Source organism: Gobio gobio, assembly GCF_949357685.1.
Source record: "Gobio gobio genome assembly, chromosome: 25".
NCBI lineage: Eukaryota > Metazoa > Chordata > Actinopteri > Cypriniformes > Gobionidae > Gobio > Gobio gobio.
Window position 1 is genome coordinate 14,385,211 of NC_137121.1, and position 21,928 is coordinate 14,407,138.

The following is a 21,928-nucleotide window of genomic DNA, read 5'->3' on the forward strand; positions in this document are numbered from 1 at the left end:
ATAATATTATAAATATATAAAATAACATGCAGTATTTTTTTACCAACAATAATGTACATTGTAAAAGCTGCTATATAATACATGTATTATTATCATTATAAATATAATGAATAATATAAATTACACTATACACTAGACATGTGCCGGTAAACGGTAATACAATATACCGCAATAATGAACATGCACAATATTGTTATCATGGGCACTTCAAAATACCGTGAATAATTATTGATTACGAATTATTCCGATTTTTAGAATGAATTTTAAGAATACAAATCATGTATTCATCTTAGTTAAATGTAAATTTCAGCAAAATAATAACACATTGTTAAAATCAAAAGTTGTAACTGTATTATTTAATGGACCTGAGCTAACACTAACAGTTGCTTTTTTTAACTAACATTATCAAAGAATAATAACTTCTGAAAAAATGTAGCTATTCGCTCTTTGTTAAAGCATTAACTGGTGAGACTTTATTGTAAAGTGTTACCTATTGTTCTTTTTAATTCTTTAGCACTTTAATCTGTTTTAAATATTTGTTTACTTTATACATTTTTGTGTATTGCTTTATTGTATTTAAATGTTTGGTTCTTTTGTTATAAGAAAGTTATTAAACCTGTTATAGTATGACAACACTTTTTTTGCAACTTATTTCAATATCATGATAATATCGTATACCGTGATAAAAGCTTCTGCAATTAATCGCAACATGAAAATTTGATACCGGCACATGCCATATATATATATATATATATATATATATATATATATATATATATATATATATATATATATATATATATATATATATATATATATATATATATATATATATATATATATATATATAATCAGAATGATTAATAAATGACTATTGAAAAACATTAATAATGTACAGAATTGATTATACATAATTAATTAATGCAATTCTTAATATAATTGAATTAATACAAATAAATTATCAACAAAAGGAAGGAAGGAAGGAAGGAAGGAAGGAAGGAAGGAAGGAAGGAAGGAAGGAAGGAAGGAAGGAAGGAAGGAAGGAAGGAAGGAAGGAAGGAAGGAAGGAAGGAAGGAAGGAAGGAAGGAAGGAAGGAAGGAAGGAAGGAAGGAAGGAAGGAAGGAAGGAAGGAAGGAAGGAAGGAAGGAAGGAAGGAAGGAAGGAAGGAAGGAAGGAAGGAAGGAAGGAAGGAAGGAAGGAAGGAGTGATTAGATCCCAAAGCAATATGAAATTGTCAGGGGGAAAAAGGGGGAATCTGTTTGGTATATGTTGCAAAACTTATTTAAGCTTTTCTCTCCTGCATGAGCGCCACAGTTAATTTCATTCCAGTAAAACCATTTCTCTCTCTTTCTGTAAAACACCCTGAACTTCTAGTCTCCCAAAAGGATGACAAACCACCAAACAGAATATACTGCAGCGCAAGTCAATACTGTGGTTTTGACGTACAACACAAAGCAGCCAGACGGCGTCACGGAGCGAGTGACTGACAGCCCAGAACGAGGAGGCCAGACCCCAGCCTCTAAACTACCACTCTCTATGCATGATTGACAGTTTTAAACGGTGTCACACCGCTGCATAACTTAGACCCCAATCTATTTTAGTCAAAAAAGACACATCTGACAAATGGACAATGTTTTATAAAGGCAAGAAAAGCATTGTCAGGTGTGACATGCATGCTGATACTGTAAGTTGAAGATGATTTAGAGGTATTGTTTCATGCCATTAAACAAGTCATCAAAAGTGATCAAATAAAATAGTGAATACAATAAAATGTGGATTAAACTGACTGGCTTTAAATACATCATGTTGAGCAGCTGTTTTTTAATATTATAAATATATCTACATTCAGTTTTGTTCAATCTATTGTTCAATTCATGCTTGCTGAATTTAAGAATTATATTCTTTAAAATCAGTTTTGCGATTGGCAGCAATAAAAAAGTATGTTTTCTGATCGAATACATTTTTTGATAACAATACAGTACCTGTCAAACATTTGGAAACATTAAAAATGTTTAATGTTTGGAGAAAAAAAACTCTTGCTCACCAAGGCTGCATTTATATGAAAAAACAGTAACATTGTGAAATATTATTACATTTTAAAATAATTGTTTTATGTTTTAATACATTTAAAAATGTAATTTATTCTTGCAAAGCTGAATTTTCAGCACTGTACTGTAAGTACATTTCATTATATTATATAGTAGATGTTTCACAGATGACAGATTATTTATTTGAGCAATAAAAACAATAACGTACATACAGTATGATGGTATATGACGGAGCTGACAACTCATGAAAAGCTTATAAAATGTGTAAAGGAATGAAAACAGTGGCAGGAATTTCTCTGTCACACACACAAACGAAGATCTGCTGCGAGGAGATGTAACCCCTCCAGTTCAAACCGCCCCGGTCCAAGCAGGACTCGAACCCGGTTCTGCTGGCATGAGAGTCAGACGCTCTAACAAGGAGGCTAAAGGCTGCAACCTCTAGGGTCAGTCGCTAGATCATCTTTTGAGATCAGAGTTTACTCGCACAGCAACTACTAGCCGGCTTCCGTTACACTTACCCCCCTTAATCCTCACTCCCATCCCGGTCACGGCACCAATGTAACCCCTCCTGTTCGATCCACCTGCTCCAAGTGGGACTCGAACCTGGGTCTGCCGGCATGAGAGCCAGATGCTCTAACAAGGAGGCTAAAGGCTGCAACTTCTAGCGTCAGTCGCTTGATCGTCTCTTGAGATCAGAGGAGTGAGGTTTATTCGCACAGCAACTATTAGCTGGCCTCCGTTACACTTACCCCCCTAAACCTCACTCCCATCTGGGTCACGGCACCAATGTAACCCCTCCTGTTCAATCCGCCCGCTCCAAGTGGGACTCGAACCCGGGTCTGCCGGCATGACAGTCAGACGCTCTAACAAGGAGGCTAAAGGCTGCAACCTCTAGCGTCAGTCGCTTGATCGTCTCTTGAGATCAGAGGAGTGAGGTTTAGGGGGGGTAAGTGTAGCTGAGGCCAGCTAGTAGTTTCTGTGCAGGTAAACCTCATTCCTCTGATCTCAAGAGACGATCAAGCGACTGATGCTAGAGGTTGCAGCGGGAGGTTGCAGCAGGAGCAGGTGGATCGAACAGGAGGGGTCACGGCACCAATGTAACCCCTCCTGTTCGATCCCCCCGCTCCAAGTGGGACTCGAACCCGGGTCTGCAGGCATGAGAGTCAGACGCTGTAACAAGGAGGCTAAAGGCTGCAACCTCTAGCGTCAGTCGCTAGATCGTCTCTTGAGATCAGAGGAGTGGGGTTTACTCACACAGCAACTACTAGCTGGCCTCCGTTACACTTACCCCCCGTAAACCTCACTCCCATCTGGGTCACAGAACCAATGTAACCCCTCCTGTTCGATCCACCCGCTTCAAGTGGGACTCGAACCTGGGTCTGCCAGCATGAGAGCCAGACGCTCTAACAAGGAGGCTAAAGGCTGCAACCTCTAGCGTCAGTCGCTTGATCGTCTCTTGAGATCAGAGGAGTGAGGTTTATTCGCACAGCAACTACTAGCTGGCCTCCGTTACAGAGACGCGGTTCTAATGCCTGTACCGAACTATGACGGGCAATATCACGACTATGATGAGAAAAAACAGGTAGGCTTAAACAGGTAGGATTTTCACGCGCGTTTATCGTCGATGCTTAACACCTTGTGACTAAACAAAGGCAGCCAATGTGAGTGTGCACACCGACGCGCAAAACTCCAGGCGTAAAAGCGTCATTTTTTTTAAAAACGCCTCAGGTTCGTTTTTTTATTTTGACGCGGTGAGATCGGTGCTTTTGTTCACGTACCTGGAGCTGCTGAAGTGACATTAAAACATGACTTGGTGGCACTCAAGCACAAAACGCTCTTGCCGAGCATACATTGATACGACGAAGAAGTAGTAGTAAGCAGACAAAGAAGAAGATGAGCTGCTAATGCTGCTTGCCAGTTAGTAAAAAGTGTGTGAATGGTTTTGGCCATAGACATAATATATCTATGGTTTTGGCAAGCACGTAAATGCTGTCTCTCCTCTTCTTCTGTGTGACAAGCGAGTGTCAGAGGCGTCATCGCCAGTGGAAATCGCTTGGGTGTGAACACTCAAGACGCGCCGAAAAACATCACGAAAAACGCTTTTGGTCCGCTTTTGACTTCAGAGTGGATTCAAATGCATGAAAGTCAGTATATATTAGATGTTAGCCAGCCCTTATTTTTGGATGTCAGTAATTATTCAAGCTTTCTTCCTGCTTTTTGCAATGCGAAAATCTGTGAGTCAGCTGCCTTGCTTGTCACCCCAACATGTTCTTTCTCTCACACGTGTCACCGGGATACTATCAGAAGCCTTGGCTATCAAAAAAAAGAGACCTCCTCTTTTGACACATCTCCGACAAAGAAGCCAATTAGTTGGCCCTCTCATGGCACAGACCTGTTCTGGTGTATGCCAGAGAGAGCTTTTATCCTGCTGTACAAGGACATCTCCCCATGGAGAGATGACGTTGATGCTGAGAGCTAGTGGCGCGAGGGTGTGAGTTTCACGGGGGCGAGCGGAGGTTGGTGTGATGGACCTTTTTTGTGTCTTTGAACACCGATCTATACTGAAAAAAAAACAAACAGGAAGTTATAAAAAGGATAACCTGACTGTCCACTCCTACACAGTTTTTCCTGCACTGCAACGTGACAGAGATGATTCAAGAAGGCTGGTTCAGTCTGTCACTGATGAACACATTCCCATATCATTCACGGAGTAGTAGCACACTACCATTAAAAAGACCCTGTGTGGTGAAAATCAAGTTTTTAATGTTTATGTCTATGTGATGTTTTTAATATGCTTTAAGAGAAACCATGTGACCATTTCTGAGTACTTTTCTCCTTAAAACTCAAAAACGCAGTTTGAAATCGCTGGTGTTTCTGACGCCACAAACTACCTTGTAACCAATCACGTCCATGTGCGGGATATCATTAACAATGCTCTGAAGCAGGGGAGTCTCAAGAGAAGCCAGGTGAACAATATAGCAGGCGAATTATGTACACTACGATGTTATGATGAACTATATGCCTTTCTCTATTGATGTTCAATGCGTTTCTAAGGATGCTGATTGTTAGAAGGCAGCTGACTCTGCGGTGGCGAACGGGAATATGGTTTGTGTGACATTAGCAACACATTATTAGCTGTTTGATAACGTAGTCAAGCAAAAGGCTAATCATATTTATTACCGCTATGTGTCTGACATTGTAAAGAGTGATACCTGTGTGCAGCGTTTGCTACAGTAACTTGAAAGCTGAGAGAGTGGATCTCTGAGCTGGTGTGAGCGAGTGGAGGTGGGGTTCATTTGCATATTAATGAGTCTGCATATACTATTATTTATATATATATATATATATATATATATATATATATATATAGTTGATTATAATTGATTTATTGATGGTCGCCGGGCCTTTACATATAGGTACATACATTTTATTTCCTGAAAATCTACTTGAATCTGTGTATCTGTGTTGTTCAAATACCTAAATTACGCCACTTTATAATGGTTATAATGCTCAACATTGCAAATTACACATAAAAGAAAATTACTATAAACATGATGTAATACGAACAAATCTACTGTACAATGCCACAATCTTCATATCACGGGTCACTTTCTTTGACCCCCACCAACATCTTATTTAATGTCCTTCAGGGGGGATCAAGCCTTCATTAGGGGAGTCATACCCCCCCCCCCCCCCCCCCCCCCAAAAAAAAAACCCCAAACCCCCATAATTCGCACCCTGGTCATGCTATTTTAAGGCATGAAGAGGGAAAAAAACTTTTACATGTCTTTTTGGTGGTCAAATATGAGTTTTGATCGATAAAATTATTGACTGCAGGGGAATATTATTTAATGTTTTTAAATAAGTCTCTTATGCTCAAGAAGGCTGCCTTTATGTGATCAAAAATACAGTAAAAACTGTAATATTGTGAAATATTATTAATATTTATTTTAAGGGTTTTCTATTTAAATATATCAGCTGTGAAATCACCATATTGGAATGATTTCTGAAGGACCATGTAACATTGAAGACTGGAGAAATGATGCTGAAAATTCAAAGGAATAAAATGCAAATTCAAATAGAAAACAGTTATTTTAAATTATAATAATATTTCACAATATTACTGTATTTTAGATCAAATAAATGCAGCCTTGGTGAACATAAGAGACTTCTTAAAAAGTCTGCTAATTAATGAGGAGATCATGTCAGATTTTTACAGAACAGACGTAAGTGAAATATTATACAAATATTTCAAAAGTTATGAACAATTAAAGTGACAACTGCAGGGGGGAAAAAACTTTCACTGAAGTTTCTAATGGAAGCACTAAAATTTTACATATAAAATAGCTGATTTGTGGACATTTTTTGAGTCAGCAAAATGAGATGGGAGCTTGCAGATTTTGGAAACCCCATTGCATGAATTTCAGGAAGAACTACCAAAGCATTCTACAGCGACCTGTGCTCCTGAAGAGAGAGAGAGAGAGAGTGTGAAACAAAGCACATAAAACAGTGAGGAATGACATCCAGTGACACAGAGAAAGTAGTAGAAAGAGAACGACTGGTGCAGTGACAGGAGAAAAGGCGAGATTTGGGGACAGTCGGTTAAGAATATAACTTTACGACCTCTATAGACAACTGACTTCATCTGTGCCATTCTGCTGCTCTGAGTTATATGGAAACTGTCTTTCAGAACTTTGTAATGTGGCATTGCAATGCATCATGTGTCATGAGTGAGTGACGGACTCATTGCCTGGATTCATTGGCTGGATTCACTCTGCAGGCGCAGTTTCAATCATGATCCACGATGCATGGTAATGTACTGTAGCTTATCGAGTCCTAAAATTTACTCAATTTGTATAGCAATCACGTCAGACATTAGCTTTGGCTTAGCCCACCACATTCCTTAAGCTTTACATTTCACCTGACACAAATGAATAATACAAAAATGCAAATAATGTCTCCCGGAAATGCGATTAGTCATTCCAATCTGATGGCAACATTTCATAAAGCTCATCGAAATCACCACCAGGCATCATCATTAATATCCAATTCATATTTCAATGAGCGAAGAGGACGCGTCAACACATTTAATGTGTTCTCTCAAAGCACTCAACTTTCATCAAGCCAAATAAAGCTCTCATTGGGGCTCAGGGGCCTACGGAGCCCGCGGAGACAATGGAGCGTCTCTCTTTTACTGATGAGCATCCTATCAAATTTCAGAGAGGGAGACATGGCTGACTGACTAACCACAAAGTCAAAGGCTCATTTTGGAGTTCTTTCACAGAGAAGGAAAAGATGTAAGCTGTTTTAACGCGCTCCTCCCGTTGCGAGGGGAATAAAACTGCAGTCACATCAACGGTGGCATGAATAATAAATAATGTCATCTCAGAAACAAAGAGATAGATGGATGGAGCGAGAGAGAATGATGGAGGAAGATGAAAATACAGAGTTTGCATGCCAAGGCCAGAAAAAAAGGGAAAAGTAACGGGTTTTAGAGAAGGACAAAGAATGAGAGAGGGCGCGAGAGAGAATGACAAAGAGACAATTGGCATGAGACAAAAGAAAGAGAAACGACCACCAAAACTATCCTCAAGTCAGTGTTACCTTCTAAATAACATAAAACAAATTCTAAACAAAAGCAAATCAAAACTAAACTATGCAAAAAAACGAAATACTAGTTGGTTTGTCTGACAAGGGATTAACTTCTAAAAAGTAGTTCATATTTCAGCTTAGTTGGCATTGGCTATTTATTAATATTTTACATTAGTTTTCATATTGTGTTTATATTAGGGCTGTGTGATTGATAGCAATTGATTTTCGGCTTCCAATGATTATGAAAACAAGATAATCGAGGTAAAATGATTATTGTGCCGCATTCCAGTGCACTTTCCTTTCCTTCCCAGCGGTGCGCTTTTGTTCCTCCCTAAAAGCCCAAACTTAACATCCAAATCAGCCAAATAAGTGAGTGTTGTAAAATGCAGTCTACTGTTGCTAAACTGCGGGATGTGTTTGATATTAAACAGTGTTATTAAAAGCGCATTAAGCCGCAAAAGAGACACTGTTCCCCAGGTGGCTTTCTGTGTGCGCGAGCCGAACGCGGATGAGCAAATGGGCTTCAGATAAGCGCATAAACACATACACAAAAAAATATTTGAAAAAATGACTAAATGCCTTTTTGGCGATATCCACGTAAACACAGTGGGTTATGTCTTAAAGGCACAATATGTACGATTTCTGGATTCAAATATCCAAAAATCACTAGAACATTGTTTCTTGTTTACTTACATTATCCCAAATGTTTCCAAGAATGTTTAAATCCGGAGAAATAAGCAATTTTAACCAGGATATCAATGACATCATACCTGCGTTACCCTCAATTTCCGAGTAATCATTGACACTGAGTAATCCGAGTAGCAACTAATCATTGTTATAAAGTTCAACACAGTTGGTCTTAATGTTTAAATCTTGTTTTCTTGATTTACTGCGAGTACCGTGTTTTAGCATGCCTAATATCGATCTAGCTTACTGCAGTGTGCAACAAGTGTCTCATAGTAGCCACCGAGCGAACACACAGAGTAGCATTATAACATAACTTTCAACACACTCAAATGTATGTAATATGATAAAACATCGCTGCGTTACCAACTGCTTTCAGCCCCACCCTTCTTCATACTACAGTAACGTTAATAAATCTTTAATACATTAACTCATCCATGAATATGATTTCTGCCCTGTAGAGGTGAAGACAACACCTTCCATTATTCTGCAGAATCAAGGTGTCATCAAGCTACACCTTTGTTTTGAATAAGCGACATCTAGCCGCAAAAATTACATATTGTGCCTTTAAATAAAAGTACACAGTTGAGAAAGAAAACGCATGTGTAACAGTATATTGGATAGATGCATTAGCTCTTTAAGTGACAGCAGCCTAATATACATGCTGCAGTCTGTCATTAATGATAATCAAAAAAAACAAATGACAAAGGAAAATCACTCACTGATTTTGACTGAATAACTTAACTAGCTTTAATAAGGATCTATATTTAATGTGTATAGTAAGACTAGGTAGATTATTAAATTTTTTGTTGTAGGCTATTACTTATCTATTATTACATCTTCCTGAAAAACGTTTATTTTTAGAATCGCATTTATTTGACCGTTTTGTTTGTAATTAGTTTCTTTGTTCTCATTGTATTGCTGTCGGTTTACTTGTCTTACAGTATGTAATTGTTTTGAGTTACATTAGTTAACCTAGTATTAATTTTTATTGCTGAAGTATCGATACTTGTGAGAATTCACTGATACTGTATTTAAAAAGACCCATATTGCGAAATAAGTCTTTGATCAAATCGCCCACCGATAAACGCGTTAAATAATCGTGATTTCAATATGGACCAAAAATAAACATGATTATGATTGGCCATAATCGAGCAGCTCTAGTTTATATTTATAATTTTTCATACTTGATGAAAGAAACGTTTAAATGATTGTTTATATATTTTTCAAATATTTTTTAACCGTTTATGAGTAAAATGTACTAATTAAAATACAACATGATGTCATTATGGCAAATTTTCATCAAAAGGCTACAAAAAGAAAAACTGACAAATCACAGCATGCAAGTGCATGTAAAGGAAAAGTGACATTTTGTTGCAAGGAGATGCAGTGAAGGACTGGGAGTTTTTAATGAGAGTTATTCTCTTGTCTCTCTCTCTCTCTCTCTCTCTCTGCCATTTCTCATGGGAATAACCTTTACAGGATACCTAGGAAAACCATTCCTAGATATATTGAGTCCTCTCTCCATAGTGCAATGAAAAAAGATTTTCATTGTAGAAATGCAGAAGGCAACCTTTCATTTCGCCACACATGGCCAGTAGACACATGAAAGCAAATGCCCCACTTCAAAAAGCAGGTCGACCAAAGCAATGGGCCCCCGTATTGATTTCTGTGTCTTTTATCTAAAGCTGCTGAAAACAAATTTCCTTTGGCGGTCGGAGCATGAAACATGAAATAAACACAAGGCAACAGGCCCCTCGACACCAAAACTCTTACTGCAAGGGTCACAAAGCTTTGGTGAATCTCCAAAACAAGAGGCTGCCAAAATAAGACAATACAAATTCACAATTCGCCCCTATTTAGGACTTCTTGTGCATGACTCACCAAAATAATTAAAAAACAAAAGTTTTCTAATCTTTCATCAAAATGTAATTACTTGCTTCACTACAACTTTTCAGTTAGCAACTGAAAATAAATTGTCTGTGGGGTAAGAAAAACAAAACTTAATACTATATATTCTCTGAAAAAAGTATAATCTAACGCAATCACACAACAGTATACTAATGCCTTTTTCATCATTTTTAGATGTAAACAAAACAACTACTTTTGTGTGTGTTGATCCAGATCAGCAATGGCGCATTTCTTAATACTTGAGTTCCCTGTGAGTACAGTATGAATTATTGTCGACGTCAAATATTTGGGGCATTAAACTGCAATGGGAAACGGATCAGAACACTGCCGCTTTATTCCCGAGACCTAACCCTGTGTGTGTTGTAAAGGCATGTCTGGAAATCTCTGGGATTTCTTTGCTCATAAAAGTCAGCTCTTTCAAGACCACACAGGATGGAGAATGAAAAAGGGCCCTAAAAGAGATACTGCCGGTACTGTAGTTATCTGCCTTCCTACTGACTCTCACACACATGCGTTCTCAAGGGAAAACCACACCGAAATCTGTTGTCTTGGTCTCCATTGTTCATTCACTAGTACTTAATAGGTTAAACTAAACAGGTCTCAATTCTGTGGCTGTGTTCAGGCTGTGAATATACCAAAAAAAAAAAACATCTGATATTATTTCCTGTTTATTCGTCACATTAGAAATAAAAAGTTTAAGTTGAGCGCATTTTTAGTAATACGATTTCCACAGGATTCTTTTGGCCATCATGTACTAATTATCAATATCCTTGATAAGCTCATTTGAAAATGGTTTAGCTAAGAGTCTTCAATTTTGGGCTTTTTATGTCCAAGGGGTTATTATATTCCATTAATATATATATATACTATTTTATATTATTATATTATATTATAATGTGTTTTTCCCGCCCAGACTTTCAACCCTAAACTATAAAAAACTAAATTTAAAACTATGATGATCTATAACAAAAACAAACTAAATCTCTTTAAAAAAACAAGTGTCACTCTTCATTTCTTCAACAACTATCAATTTTGCCCCTAATAGTAACTCTACAAGACAAAAGAATCAGGAAAACCTGAAATATGAGACGTGATGTGTGAAGAAAACAAGAAATGTCACTTCCAATCAAGTTGTAATTTTGTCAAGGTTTGCATAAAGGTGAAGATATTGAAATGTGTTTATTGAGGATGCACAACATGCTAGCTATGAAAGTAGCCTCAGAAAGACAAATGAGTGTGCTATTTTGTTCCAAAAAAGCTTAAAGTGTCCCAAAGTCTGGCCACAATGTGGTGGAAATGACACTGTGGTGGTGATGACAAAAAATGTGCAAATGATCTGTATCCCATGTCTACACATAGTTTGAGCTGGAACAGACTGCTACTGTCCAGGTCATACTTGAAAAATTCTACCGCAAACCCTACTGAAGTGCTTACAGTGGACACACGTAGTGACAAATACCTGAACATTCAATACAGAAGACATTCACCAACACAAAATCGCATACACGTCAGTTTATGACAGAGAGAAAATAAGTGCATTTGCAGGATGTGATGGACAGCACAAATTGTGTGTGGAGGTGACTGTGTGATTCCATGTCCTTTTCACCGCTCACCGCAGGAAATTGGGAAATAACAGTCCTGTCACACTCGTCCAATTCAGCCTTCATTAAGTAAATCATCTCTCTCTCTCTCTCTCTCTCTCTCTCTCTCTCTCTCTCTCTCTCTCTCTCTCTGTGCCCACGTTCTCCACCATCTTCTTCCCCACAACTCAGGCAGCTCTACCTCAAACAAACTTTGTTTATTCAGAGCACACAACAGAGGGTCTTTCTGACTGTCGGAACGAGGAAGTGAGCATGCAATCTAACACAGAATTTCAAGAGGCACACAACGCCGCTTTATGGCACAGACTGTTAAGCCAATTATCGAAAGGAGTCATTTCGGTCAAGCAATTTTAAACCATCAAATGACTAAAGACAAAGACGATATGTTAACAAGCGCACAGCAAAGCTGCTCTTTAGAGATTAAAACCAATGTATGTGTCTGCTGGCCTGCGCGCAAAGCTCACTTTTGAGAAATGGCTGCGGGTGGTGCTCGGTAACACATCGAGGGGAACTTTATCATCATAAATTATGCACGGAGGTCCAAGGCATCTTTTGAATAAGAACAGCCGTGATACCGTGAGAGTATCCAAAGATGGAAAATGCATTGTCCCCATTTGCTAAACATGGCCTACTTAAGAAGATCTATTGCCTGGTGGAGATGAACGAGTGAACCCAACTTCGCAATCTCTAACAGTACGAGTCTCGAGGAACAAACAATTGACTTTCGAATGAGGTGTTTAATCAGAGGGTGCGAGAACATCCTAGCACACGGGACTCACATGTAGTGCAGGTTTGGGTTCTGAGCGAAGGCCCGTGGCTGAATCACATGTAAGTTGCAGTTCACAATGGTCCTGAAATGGAAAGGACAAACAAAGATGTATTAGTAGTTTCCCAACATTTTTTTCTTGCTGGGCATTTTTTCAGTTTATACACATTTAAATGAAAACATTAAATCTTAAAGGGTTAGTTCACCCAAAAACTAAATTTCTGTCATTAATCACTCATGTCCCTCATGTCGTTCCAAACACGCAAGACCTTTGTTCGTCTTCAGAACACAAATGAAGACATTTTTGATAAATTCAGAGAGCTTTCTGACCCCACAGCAACACAATGACCACTTTCAAGCCCCAGAAATGTAGTATAGAGATCGTTAAAAATAGTCCATGGGACTACAGTGGTCTTTATTCAACAATGTCTTCTCTTCTCTGTCACTCTCTTACGCTATTCACGTTGTTGGGCTATTCACACAGCGCTTCCGGGTTCTACGGCAGAACGCCGGCATACTATTGGCTGAGCACCACATGCATGTGTTGTGGTGCTTACGTGAATTGCTAAGGAGAGTGACACGAAAGAGAAGAGACTGTTGAATAAAATCATTATTTTTGTTTGTTTTTTGCACACAAAAAGTATTCCTGTTGCTTCATTACATTAAGGTTGAACCACTGGAGTCACATGGACTATTTAAACGATGTCTTTACCACCTTTCTGGGTCTTGAAAGTGGCTGTTGTGTTGCAGTCTATGTGGAATTAGAAAGCTCTCTGGTTTTAAACAAAAATATCTTAATTTGTGTTCCGTAGATGAACGAAGATCTTACGTGTTTGGAACAACATGAGCATTTTCCTTTTTGGGTGAACTATAATATTAAACACATACAAAATGCTGAAAAATGGTCTTTAACCATTAAAACTATGCATATAGTTTTGAGAATACGCATACCTCGGGTCTTTAGTGACCCGCAACATCATTCACTACCCTCCTGCTCATTCATTTAACAGTTAGACATCAACCTTCTTAGTATTCCTCAATCAATTTGTTATGAACAATATAACACAAAAAATATAATACAATTATAATGAATGCCTGTTTTACCATTCATTGTTTTGTAAAAATTGTATAGGATCGCTAACGAATCGAGGTGTGTAACAGTGTAAGTATATTTTTTTCTGCCCAACAATAATTGAATCTTTGATGACTAAATAAGTGCAATTCACCTTTATTACACAAGGTGGCAATGTCTGATACACAATTATGAAGTGACGTTTCACTCATAGTTACCGCAGGCAGAAAACAAAAGAATAGGAAGTATCATCAGCAAAACATGAAATGACTCAGTGATTTACTGCAGAACAAGTGCTGAACGCAATCAAATATTAGTGTCACTTTCACTTGATGGTGGATCTGGCGAAGAAGCTGTCAGCGCTCAAAATATTGATTTTGAAGATAGTTTTGAGAATATGTTTGAGATGGCAATATGAGCCAGATGCTGAATGTACTGGGAAATGAGCTCTGACGAGGACAGGGATGATGGTATAACACATCTGCTCAAAATGAACCCTTCCAAGCCCCAAAATGTAACAAAATATGCTTTATTTTATCCTTCTGTATTTGTTACTCTAATATCAGAAGAGTTTTATATCATCGCGACATGTAGAGATCCATCCGTGTTAGATATAGATCCGGGTCGCTTAAGACCCGAATATGTTCCTTTCACAAAATAATCTTGCTATGTTTTTCTATATAAGATTTCACACAGCTTCAGTTTCATACTGGAAATCATTCATTTATCTCTAAATCTAGCTTTTTCCACACAATTTGTTTTTTCATCTGCGCGCGAGCAACATCTAAAGTGTGCAGCCACGCACACTCTTAGCTTAGAGGAAATATTTGTTATGACAAATATGTAAAACGAGTGCAAGAGATGTGATGGTCTCATGGGAAAATGTAATTTTACTTGCGCTACCAAAAAAAAAAAAAACATCAGCCACCTTGTGGCAAAGGACAATTAGGTTATCCTAATGTCAAATGCTGCACTAAGTTGCTTTGATTAGCCTAAAAGATTTTGCAAAAAGATCTTATTTGAGCAAATCATAGGTCTAAGAGGTGGTGAGATGGTAAAAAAAAAAAAAGAGTGAAAGACCAGTTCACGTTCGTCATTTTAAATGGATCTGACAGCAGCTAGAGGCTAAACGGGCTGCTAATTGTCTAGCCGTCTCACAGCAGTGTCAAAAGGGGAAATGTGGAAGTAAAAGAGAGAGAAAAAAACATCATCTAATCTTCTCTTCCAGTCTGTCTCCTCTCCTCAAGTAACATCATTAAGGGCAGAATATCATCAAGAGCCTGCCTCCTTGCTTCTGGAGTTATTTACACTGGCAGCTGGAATCAATTATGTATATTGAATAATTTTTTTTCATTGGCATTTGTGAGATGTTTATTTGCACGAAGCACTCTCAGCTCTTGTTATTAGGGGCTTTTTCTGGAGCGATTGCATCAAAGTATTTTGTTTTGCAAGAGGTTGGAGACTTAAGCCAGATGAACACGATGCTTAACATGGATGATTATCAACTGCTAATTTTGAATCGCGAATGGTGGTCCGAACGGATGTCTCAGACCAGACTAGATTGATTCTGAGGAGGAAGATTTTAAGACACAAGTTTGCCTAGCAAATTATTTAGAGGATAGGAGCATGTTTAACATGTACACCCAAATCCCAGTGGCTCCTTAAAATGCTGACAATTGCAGATTAATCTACATCATTTGATTAATTGATCCCACGTTATTTTAGGTGTCTTTAACTACCATGTAGTACAATTTACTTATGGTGTTTATGTTGTATTGCAAAACACTTGCCGCTCTTGAGGTGGGATACGGATAAGGTTAGGGACAGGTTTGGTGGTATGGGTAGATTTAAGGGTGGGTTAAAAGAGAAGGGAAGGCTCAACAGTGTAATTATAGCTGTAACTACAAAAATTTATTACAGATGTAATTACATGCAGGTCATTATACTTATACAAGTACAATGTGAAAACATGTACATAGTGTAAGTGCACTGTATCAAATTATTATTTTAAATGTTAGTGCATAGTAGTTAAAGACACCTAATATAAAGTGGAACCGATTAATTACTGCAGTAGTTAAAGCTAGCCAAGTTTCCAGTACTAAATAATTAAGTTGAGATTGTATGATAATTAAAGTTAAATAAGAATTAGCTTACTCATATATTTCAAGTTAATTGTAATTAAAATGTATGAGTACAAAATTAAAATCTACCAGTTCTGCTTACTTTCTTAACTAATTTTGAGTTTTGTCAACTTATTTGGGTTTTCAGTATAGCATGATCACTAGAAAATGTCTATTAAGATCTGTTCACACCAAGGACGATAATTTTAATTCTTTAAGAACAGAGACTTCCACACACAACTAACATCAACGTCACAAACCACTAACGTTAACGACTTTCAGAAATATTTTTTTCATCTGAAAAAGAAAAAACAGTTTCAGATGATAAAAACAGTCAGAATCCACCAGACTTTAAAGAGATTAAACATTTACAGAACATGATCGTGCATTGGCGTGGACGCTAAGGTAGGCATCATTCTTGGTGTGAACGGTACATTTTCTTTGCGCTAAAATAGTGTCCTAAATGTTTGATGAACTTACCTTTGCATTAGAATGCAGGAAGAGCAAGAATGCAACCATATGCAAATTTCATGTGCGTAAGTTCCAAATTTGGGGTTTTGCAAATTTAAACAATGAAAAAAAAAAACTTTTTTGACCAACGGAACATCTGAAATATCGGAGATTGACTTCTTGCCTTAATGCGAAGAAATCAAACGTCAAAGCTGCATGATTTGTAGTGTCCCAGGAGTCCCACTTGCATTTTAAATGTTTTATTTGTTATTTATCAACACAAGCCCTAGAGTGTGACATGTTGCGGACTCTGACATAAATTCACGTGCTAAAAGTCTAGAATGTTCACCATGAAAGCTTGTTTCCACCACAGAATAAAAAATAAAAAAGGTTATTACGACTTTTTATCTCACAATGCTGACTTTTTTCCCTCAGACTTGCGAGTTTATATAGTCAGAATTGCGAGATATAAACATGCAGTTACGAGAAAGTCAGAATAACATGACATAAACTCGTAATTGGGAGTTATAAAGTCACAATTGTGAGATATAAACTTGCAATTGCAAGAAATTAAGTTAGAATTGTGGGTTTATATCTCGCAATTCTGACTTTATGACTCGCAATTCTGACTTTATATCTCACAATTCCAACTTTATATCTCGTAATTCTGACTTTATAACTCACAATTGCAAGATTAAATACCACACAAATCCAACTGTATATCTCGCAATTCCGACTTTATATCTCGCAACTCCAACTTTATATCTCGCAATTCTGACTTTATATCTCGCAACTCCAACTTTATATCTCGCAATTCTGACTTTATATCTCGCAACTCCAACTTTATATCTCGCAATTCCGACTTTATAACTCACAATTGCAAGATTAAATACCACAAAAATCAAACTGTATATCTCGCAATTCCGACTTTATATCTCGCAATTCCGTCTTTATATCTTGCAATTCTGACTTTATATCTCGCAATTCTGACTTTATATATCGCAATTCCGACTTTATATCTTGCAATTCTGACTTTATGACTCACAATTCTGACTTTATATCTTCCAATTCCAACTTTATATCTTGCAATTCCGACTTTATATCTTCCAATTCCAACTTTATATCTTGCAATTCCAACTTTATATCTCGCTATTCCGTCTTTATATCTTGCAATTCCGACTTTATAACTCATAATTGCAAGATTAAATATCACACAAATCCAACTGTATATCTCGCAATTCCGACTTTATATCTCGCAATTCCGTCTTTATATCTTGCAATTCTGACTTTATATCTCGCAATTCTGACTTTATATCTCGCAATTCCGACTTTATATCTTGCAATTCTGACTTTATATCTTGCCATTCTGACTTTATATCTCACTATTCTGACTTTATATTTCACAATTCTGACTTTATATCTTCCAATTCCGACTTTATATCTTCAAATTCCAACTTTATATCTTGCAATTCCGACTTTATATCTTCAAATTCCAACTTTATATCTTGCAATTCCGACTTTATATCTTCAAATTCCAACTTTATATCTTGCAATTCCGACTTTATATCTCACAATTCCGACTTTATATCTTGCAATTCTGACTTTATAACTTACAATTGCAAGAATAAATGTCATGCACACAAATCCAACTGTATATCTTGCAATTCCGACTTTATATCTCACAATTCTGACTTTATATCTCACAATTCTGACTTTATATCTCACAATTCCGACTTTATATCTTGCAATTCCGACTTTATATCTTGCAATTCCGACTTTATATCTCGCAATTCTGACTTTATATCTCGCAATTCCGACTTTATATCTTGCAATTCCGACTTTATATCTTGCAATTCCGACTTTATATCTCACAATTCTGACTCTATATCTCACAATTCTGACTTTATATCTAGCAATTCTGACTTTATAACTCACAATTTGCAAGATTAAATATCACACAAATCCAACTGTATATCTTGCAATTCCGACTTTATATCTTGCAATTCTGACTTTATATCTCACAATTCTGACTTTATATCTTGCAATTCCGACTTTATATCTTGCAATTCTTACTCTATATCTCACAATTCTGACTTTATATCTAGCAATTCTGACTTTATAACTCACAATTCTGACTTTATAACTTACAATTCTGACTTTATAACTCACAATTGCAAGATTAAATATCACACAAATCCAACTTCCGACTTTATATCTCACAATTCTGACTCTATATCTCACAATTCCGACTTTATAGCTAGCAATTCTGACTTTATAACTCACAATTCTGACTTTATAACTCACATTTCTGACTTTATAACTCACAATTGCAAGATTAAATATCACACAAATCCAACTGTATATCTTGCAATTCTGACTTTATATCTCACAATTCTGACTCTATATCTCACAATTCTGACTTTATATCTAGCAATTCTGACTTTATAACTCACAATTATGACTTTATAACTCACAATTATGACTTTATAACTCACAATTGCAAGATTAAATATCACACAAATCCAACTGTATATCTTGCAATTCCGACTTTATATCTTGCAAATCCGACGTTATATCTTGCAATTCTGACTTTATATCTTGCAACTCTGACATTATAACTCACAATTCTGACTTTATATCTTGCAATTCTGACTTTATATCTAGGAAAACTGACTTTATAACTCACAATTGCAATCTTACAATTCAGAGAAAAAAAGTTGCAATTATCTTAAATATTTTTATTCCGTGGCGGAAACCAGCTTCCATAGATCACACATTCACAGTGGTGGAAAAAAAAAAACGTAATCTTCGCAGCTCAGAAATTCCCTCTTGTGACAGACTGTGACCAGGTTCTGCCACATCACCTTAATAGTGCGGGTTACAGTTAACCGCTAATGAGAACCTTATTAATCATTGCTCCTGGCCTCCATTAACCAGTCGAGCTGTAATAGGAAGGGAGAAGGAGGTTTGAGGGGGTCTTGTGAGGGAGGAAGCCCTACTTATGAAGAGCCAAGTAAAGATATGAGCATCACCGCAGCAGACTGAATGAGGTAAAGCAAGTCTTGACCATATGGAGGGTGTTGGGGGATGTAATTAAATTTTCTGGCTACTTCAGCAGCATTATTTGATCATTTTAAAGCAGGCCTTGGGGAGACACTTTTTATGTGGGGCTGGCTAGAAAAAGCATTTGGATGCCACTGTGAAACTCGCCCATGTTAGAATGCCATCGCTAGCAATACATTCCTGCTGATGTCTGATCAAAAAGAAGTGGTAGCAATGTGGTACTCACAGTCTCTGAAGCCCAGTGTACAACGCCATGTCAACGTCCCTCAACGTCTGCAAGCCTGACCAGTTCTCAATGTGTCTGCAAAAACAAATCCAGAATATAGAATTAGAAGATATGCATCTACAAAGTCCCATTAGCCTGCAGATAAAGGAAAGTTGTTGTAATTTGTTCAAAGAAAGAAAACAAGAGCATGATAAATGTTAGGAATTCATTGATATTAAAATCGGGACCAATAAGCCGATAATTATTCATTTACAGAGTGCTTGACTCTTGCATTGCCGATACAAGATCTTGACCAAAAATCAATGCATCTCCTGGTGGAAATAATCTTTTGTGCATCAATTTTTGGTCCAGATCTTGTAATGACAATGCAAGAGTCCAGCACTCTGTTAAGTCTCCTCCAGCACATCCCAAAGACTTTCAATGAATTCAAGGTCTGGAGTCAGAATGGCCAACTCATGTGTGAGAATTATCCTTCATGCTCTCTCCCAACCATTCTTTCACACTTTAAGCCTGATGAATTTTGACATAGTCATCCTGGAATATGGCCATAATGTGTCTTCCTACATGGTTGTTTAAGAAATGAAAAGCTACACACTCCATCAATTAGGGTTAGAAGAACTTTTGCCAAACATTTAACATGCTAGAAACATAATAATCACTGCAATAATGATCCAATCATAGACTCTTAAGCATTTGCCAATTTAAATTCAAACAGTGACTTTTTATGACCGGGCAGTGTATAATTAACACATTAAAATTAATAACCAATATGCTACAAGTGGATTTAGCACACCAAGAGTATTACATCATCATAATAAATGCACAGTCTGAAAAACAGATAATATTTTTTAGACTACAGACTATTTTAGTTAGTAAAAATAGATATGTAACTGCGCCTGCTCATTTCCACTGAGAAATAAAATACATTTCCAACAGATAAAGAACATCTGATAAAGCCATAAAACATTTCATTAGACCCCAAGAACAAAAATAGACAGCGTTCATGATTTTTTATCAGTACTGGTGCCAGTAGTTGACTGAAATAACTAGACCTCTTCAGCGCAGCTGTGACAAGAGCCAGCTGGCATCATCATTTTGTGAATTAGCGCCCATTACAACACAGACTCTGATTAATAAATGTTTTCAGAAGTTTCACCAACGCCATAACCATGTTTCTAGAAGTTTCCCCATCTTGAACACTTTGGGCATCCGCTGCTAAACGCTGATAAACACAGCCGCTCAGAAGACAACGATGGCTTGTCGGCGAGTAGACGCAACTCAAAGTGAAATGAAACTTTGAGTTATGCAAATCGCATTTTTTCAAGTCAACACAGATAAACTACAACTGTTTCAAATACAGAGGCAAACGCTTAATTTCATTACATAGACAAAACAAATATCAAACTAAGAGACATCTGCAAACAAATGATGTTTGACTCCCTTTGCTTGACCAAGCTGTTTAATAGCAAATAAATACAGATGGTAATTTCCCATTCACAGCCAGTTGTCAAAAGCATAATACACTTCTCGGCTGTTTATTTTTATAAGTTACCTACGTCACACGCTGACACGGGATCCAGCAGAGTAATTAAGTCCACATTGGCCTATCAGAAAGAATCAGACATTAACCAAAAATTAGCCTGGATGGATGCAGACACAGACCATCTGTGGAGATTTCAGAGCAAACGTGGAGGGATAAAAAAGCACACATTTCTCATTAAAGAGACTTATTTTAGTGAAATGCTATGGTAATTGTATGTGCTAAAAGTCTTGTAATGCAGATGTTCAAAGCATGCACACATTTACAAATGTTTCAATTAGCTAAACAACTTTAGTAGTTGGGGTAGATTTCTGAACGCCAGGAAAAACTGTTTTTCTAATCAATGCCGTACTGTGAAATGTGGTTTTGGAAGCCCTTCGGTTTGAAGGACCCTTTTGGCTGCAGGAAAGTGTTTTCCAGTGTCAGTGACGAAGGGTTTTAGATGAAAAGAAGGAGGCTTCTGCCTCACCAGCATCTGTCTTCTGTTGGCTCATGTGCCATAGAGGACAGCCTGGAGACATATGTGGATATACTGTACCAGGAACTCATTATAACAGTAAGCATCAATAAGATAAACTACTAAAAAGAGAAGAGGTGGTGCACTAATGGAATAAAATAAATATAATGAAAAATAACAAATATATAAAAATAATTTTAAAAAAGACTAAAGAAATATCCATGGTTCTTTTTTTTTTAAATTATTATAAAAAAAAAAACATTAATCCTCAAATGTATACCTCGGGTCTTTAGTGCCCCGGGACGTCATTCACTACCCTCCTCCTCATTCATTTTTTAAAGTTAGAAATCCATCTTCTTAGTATTCCTTAATCAATTCATTATAAACAATATAACAA

At 37.1% G+C, this 21,928-nt stretch overlaps 1 protein-coding gene across 1 annotated transcript in view; it reads right to left on the minus strand.

Moving 5' to 3' along the window:
• Positions 1–21,928, minus strand: part of ntrk3a (neurotrophic tyrosine kinase, receptor, type 3a) — a gene marked incomplete at its 5' end in the record, with an annotated part of 276,753 nt that overhangs the window by 202,617 nt on the left and 52,208 nt on the right. The window contains 2 exons of the mRNA XM_079809971.1: positions 12,617–12,688; positions 19,535–19,609. Of these exons, the coding sequence (XP_079666097.1) occupies positions 12,617–12,688; positions 19,535–19,609 (147 nt within the window). The remainder of the gene's footprint in view (positions 1–12,616; positions 12,689–19,534; positions 19,610–21,928) is intronic.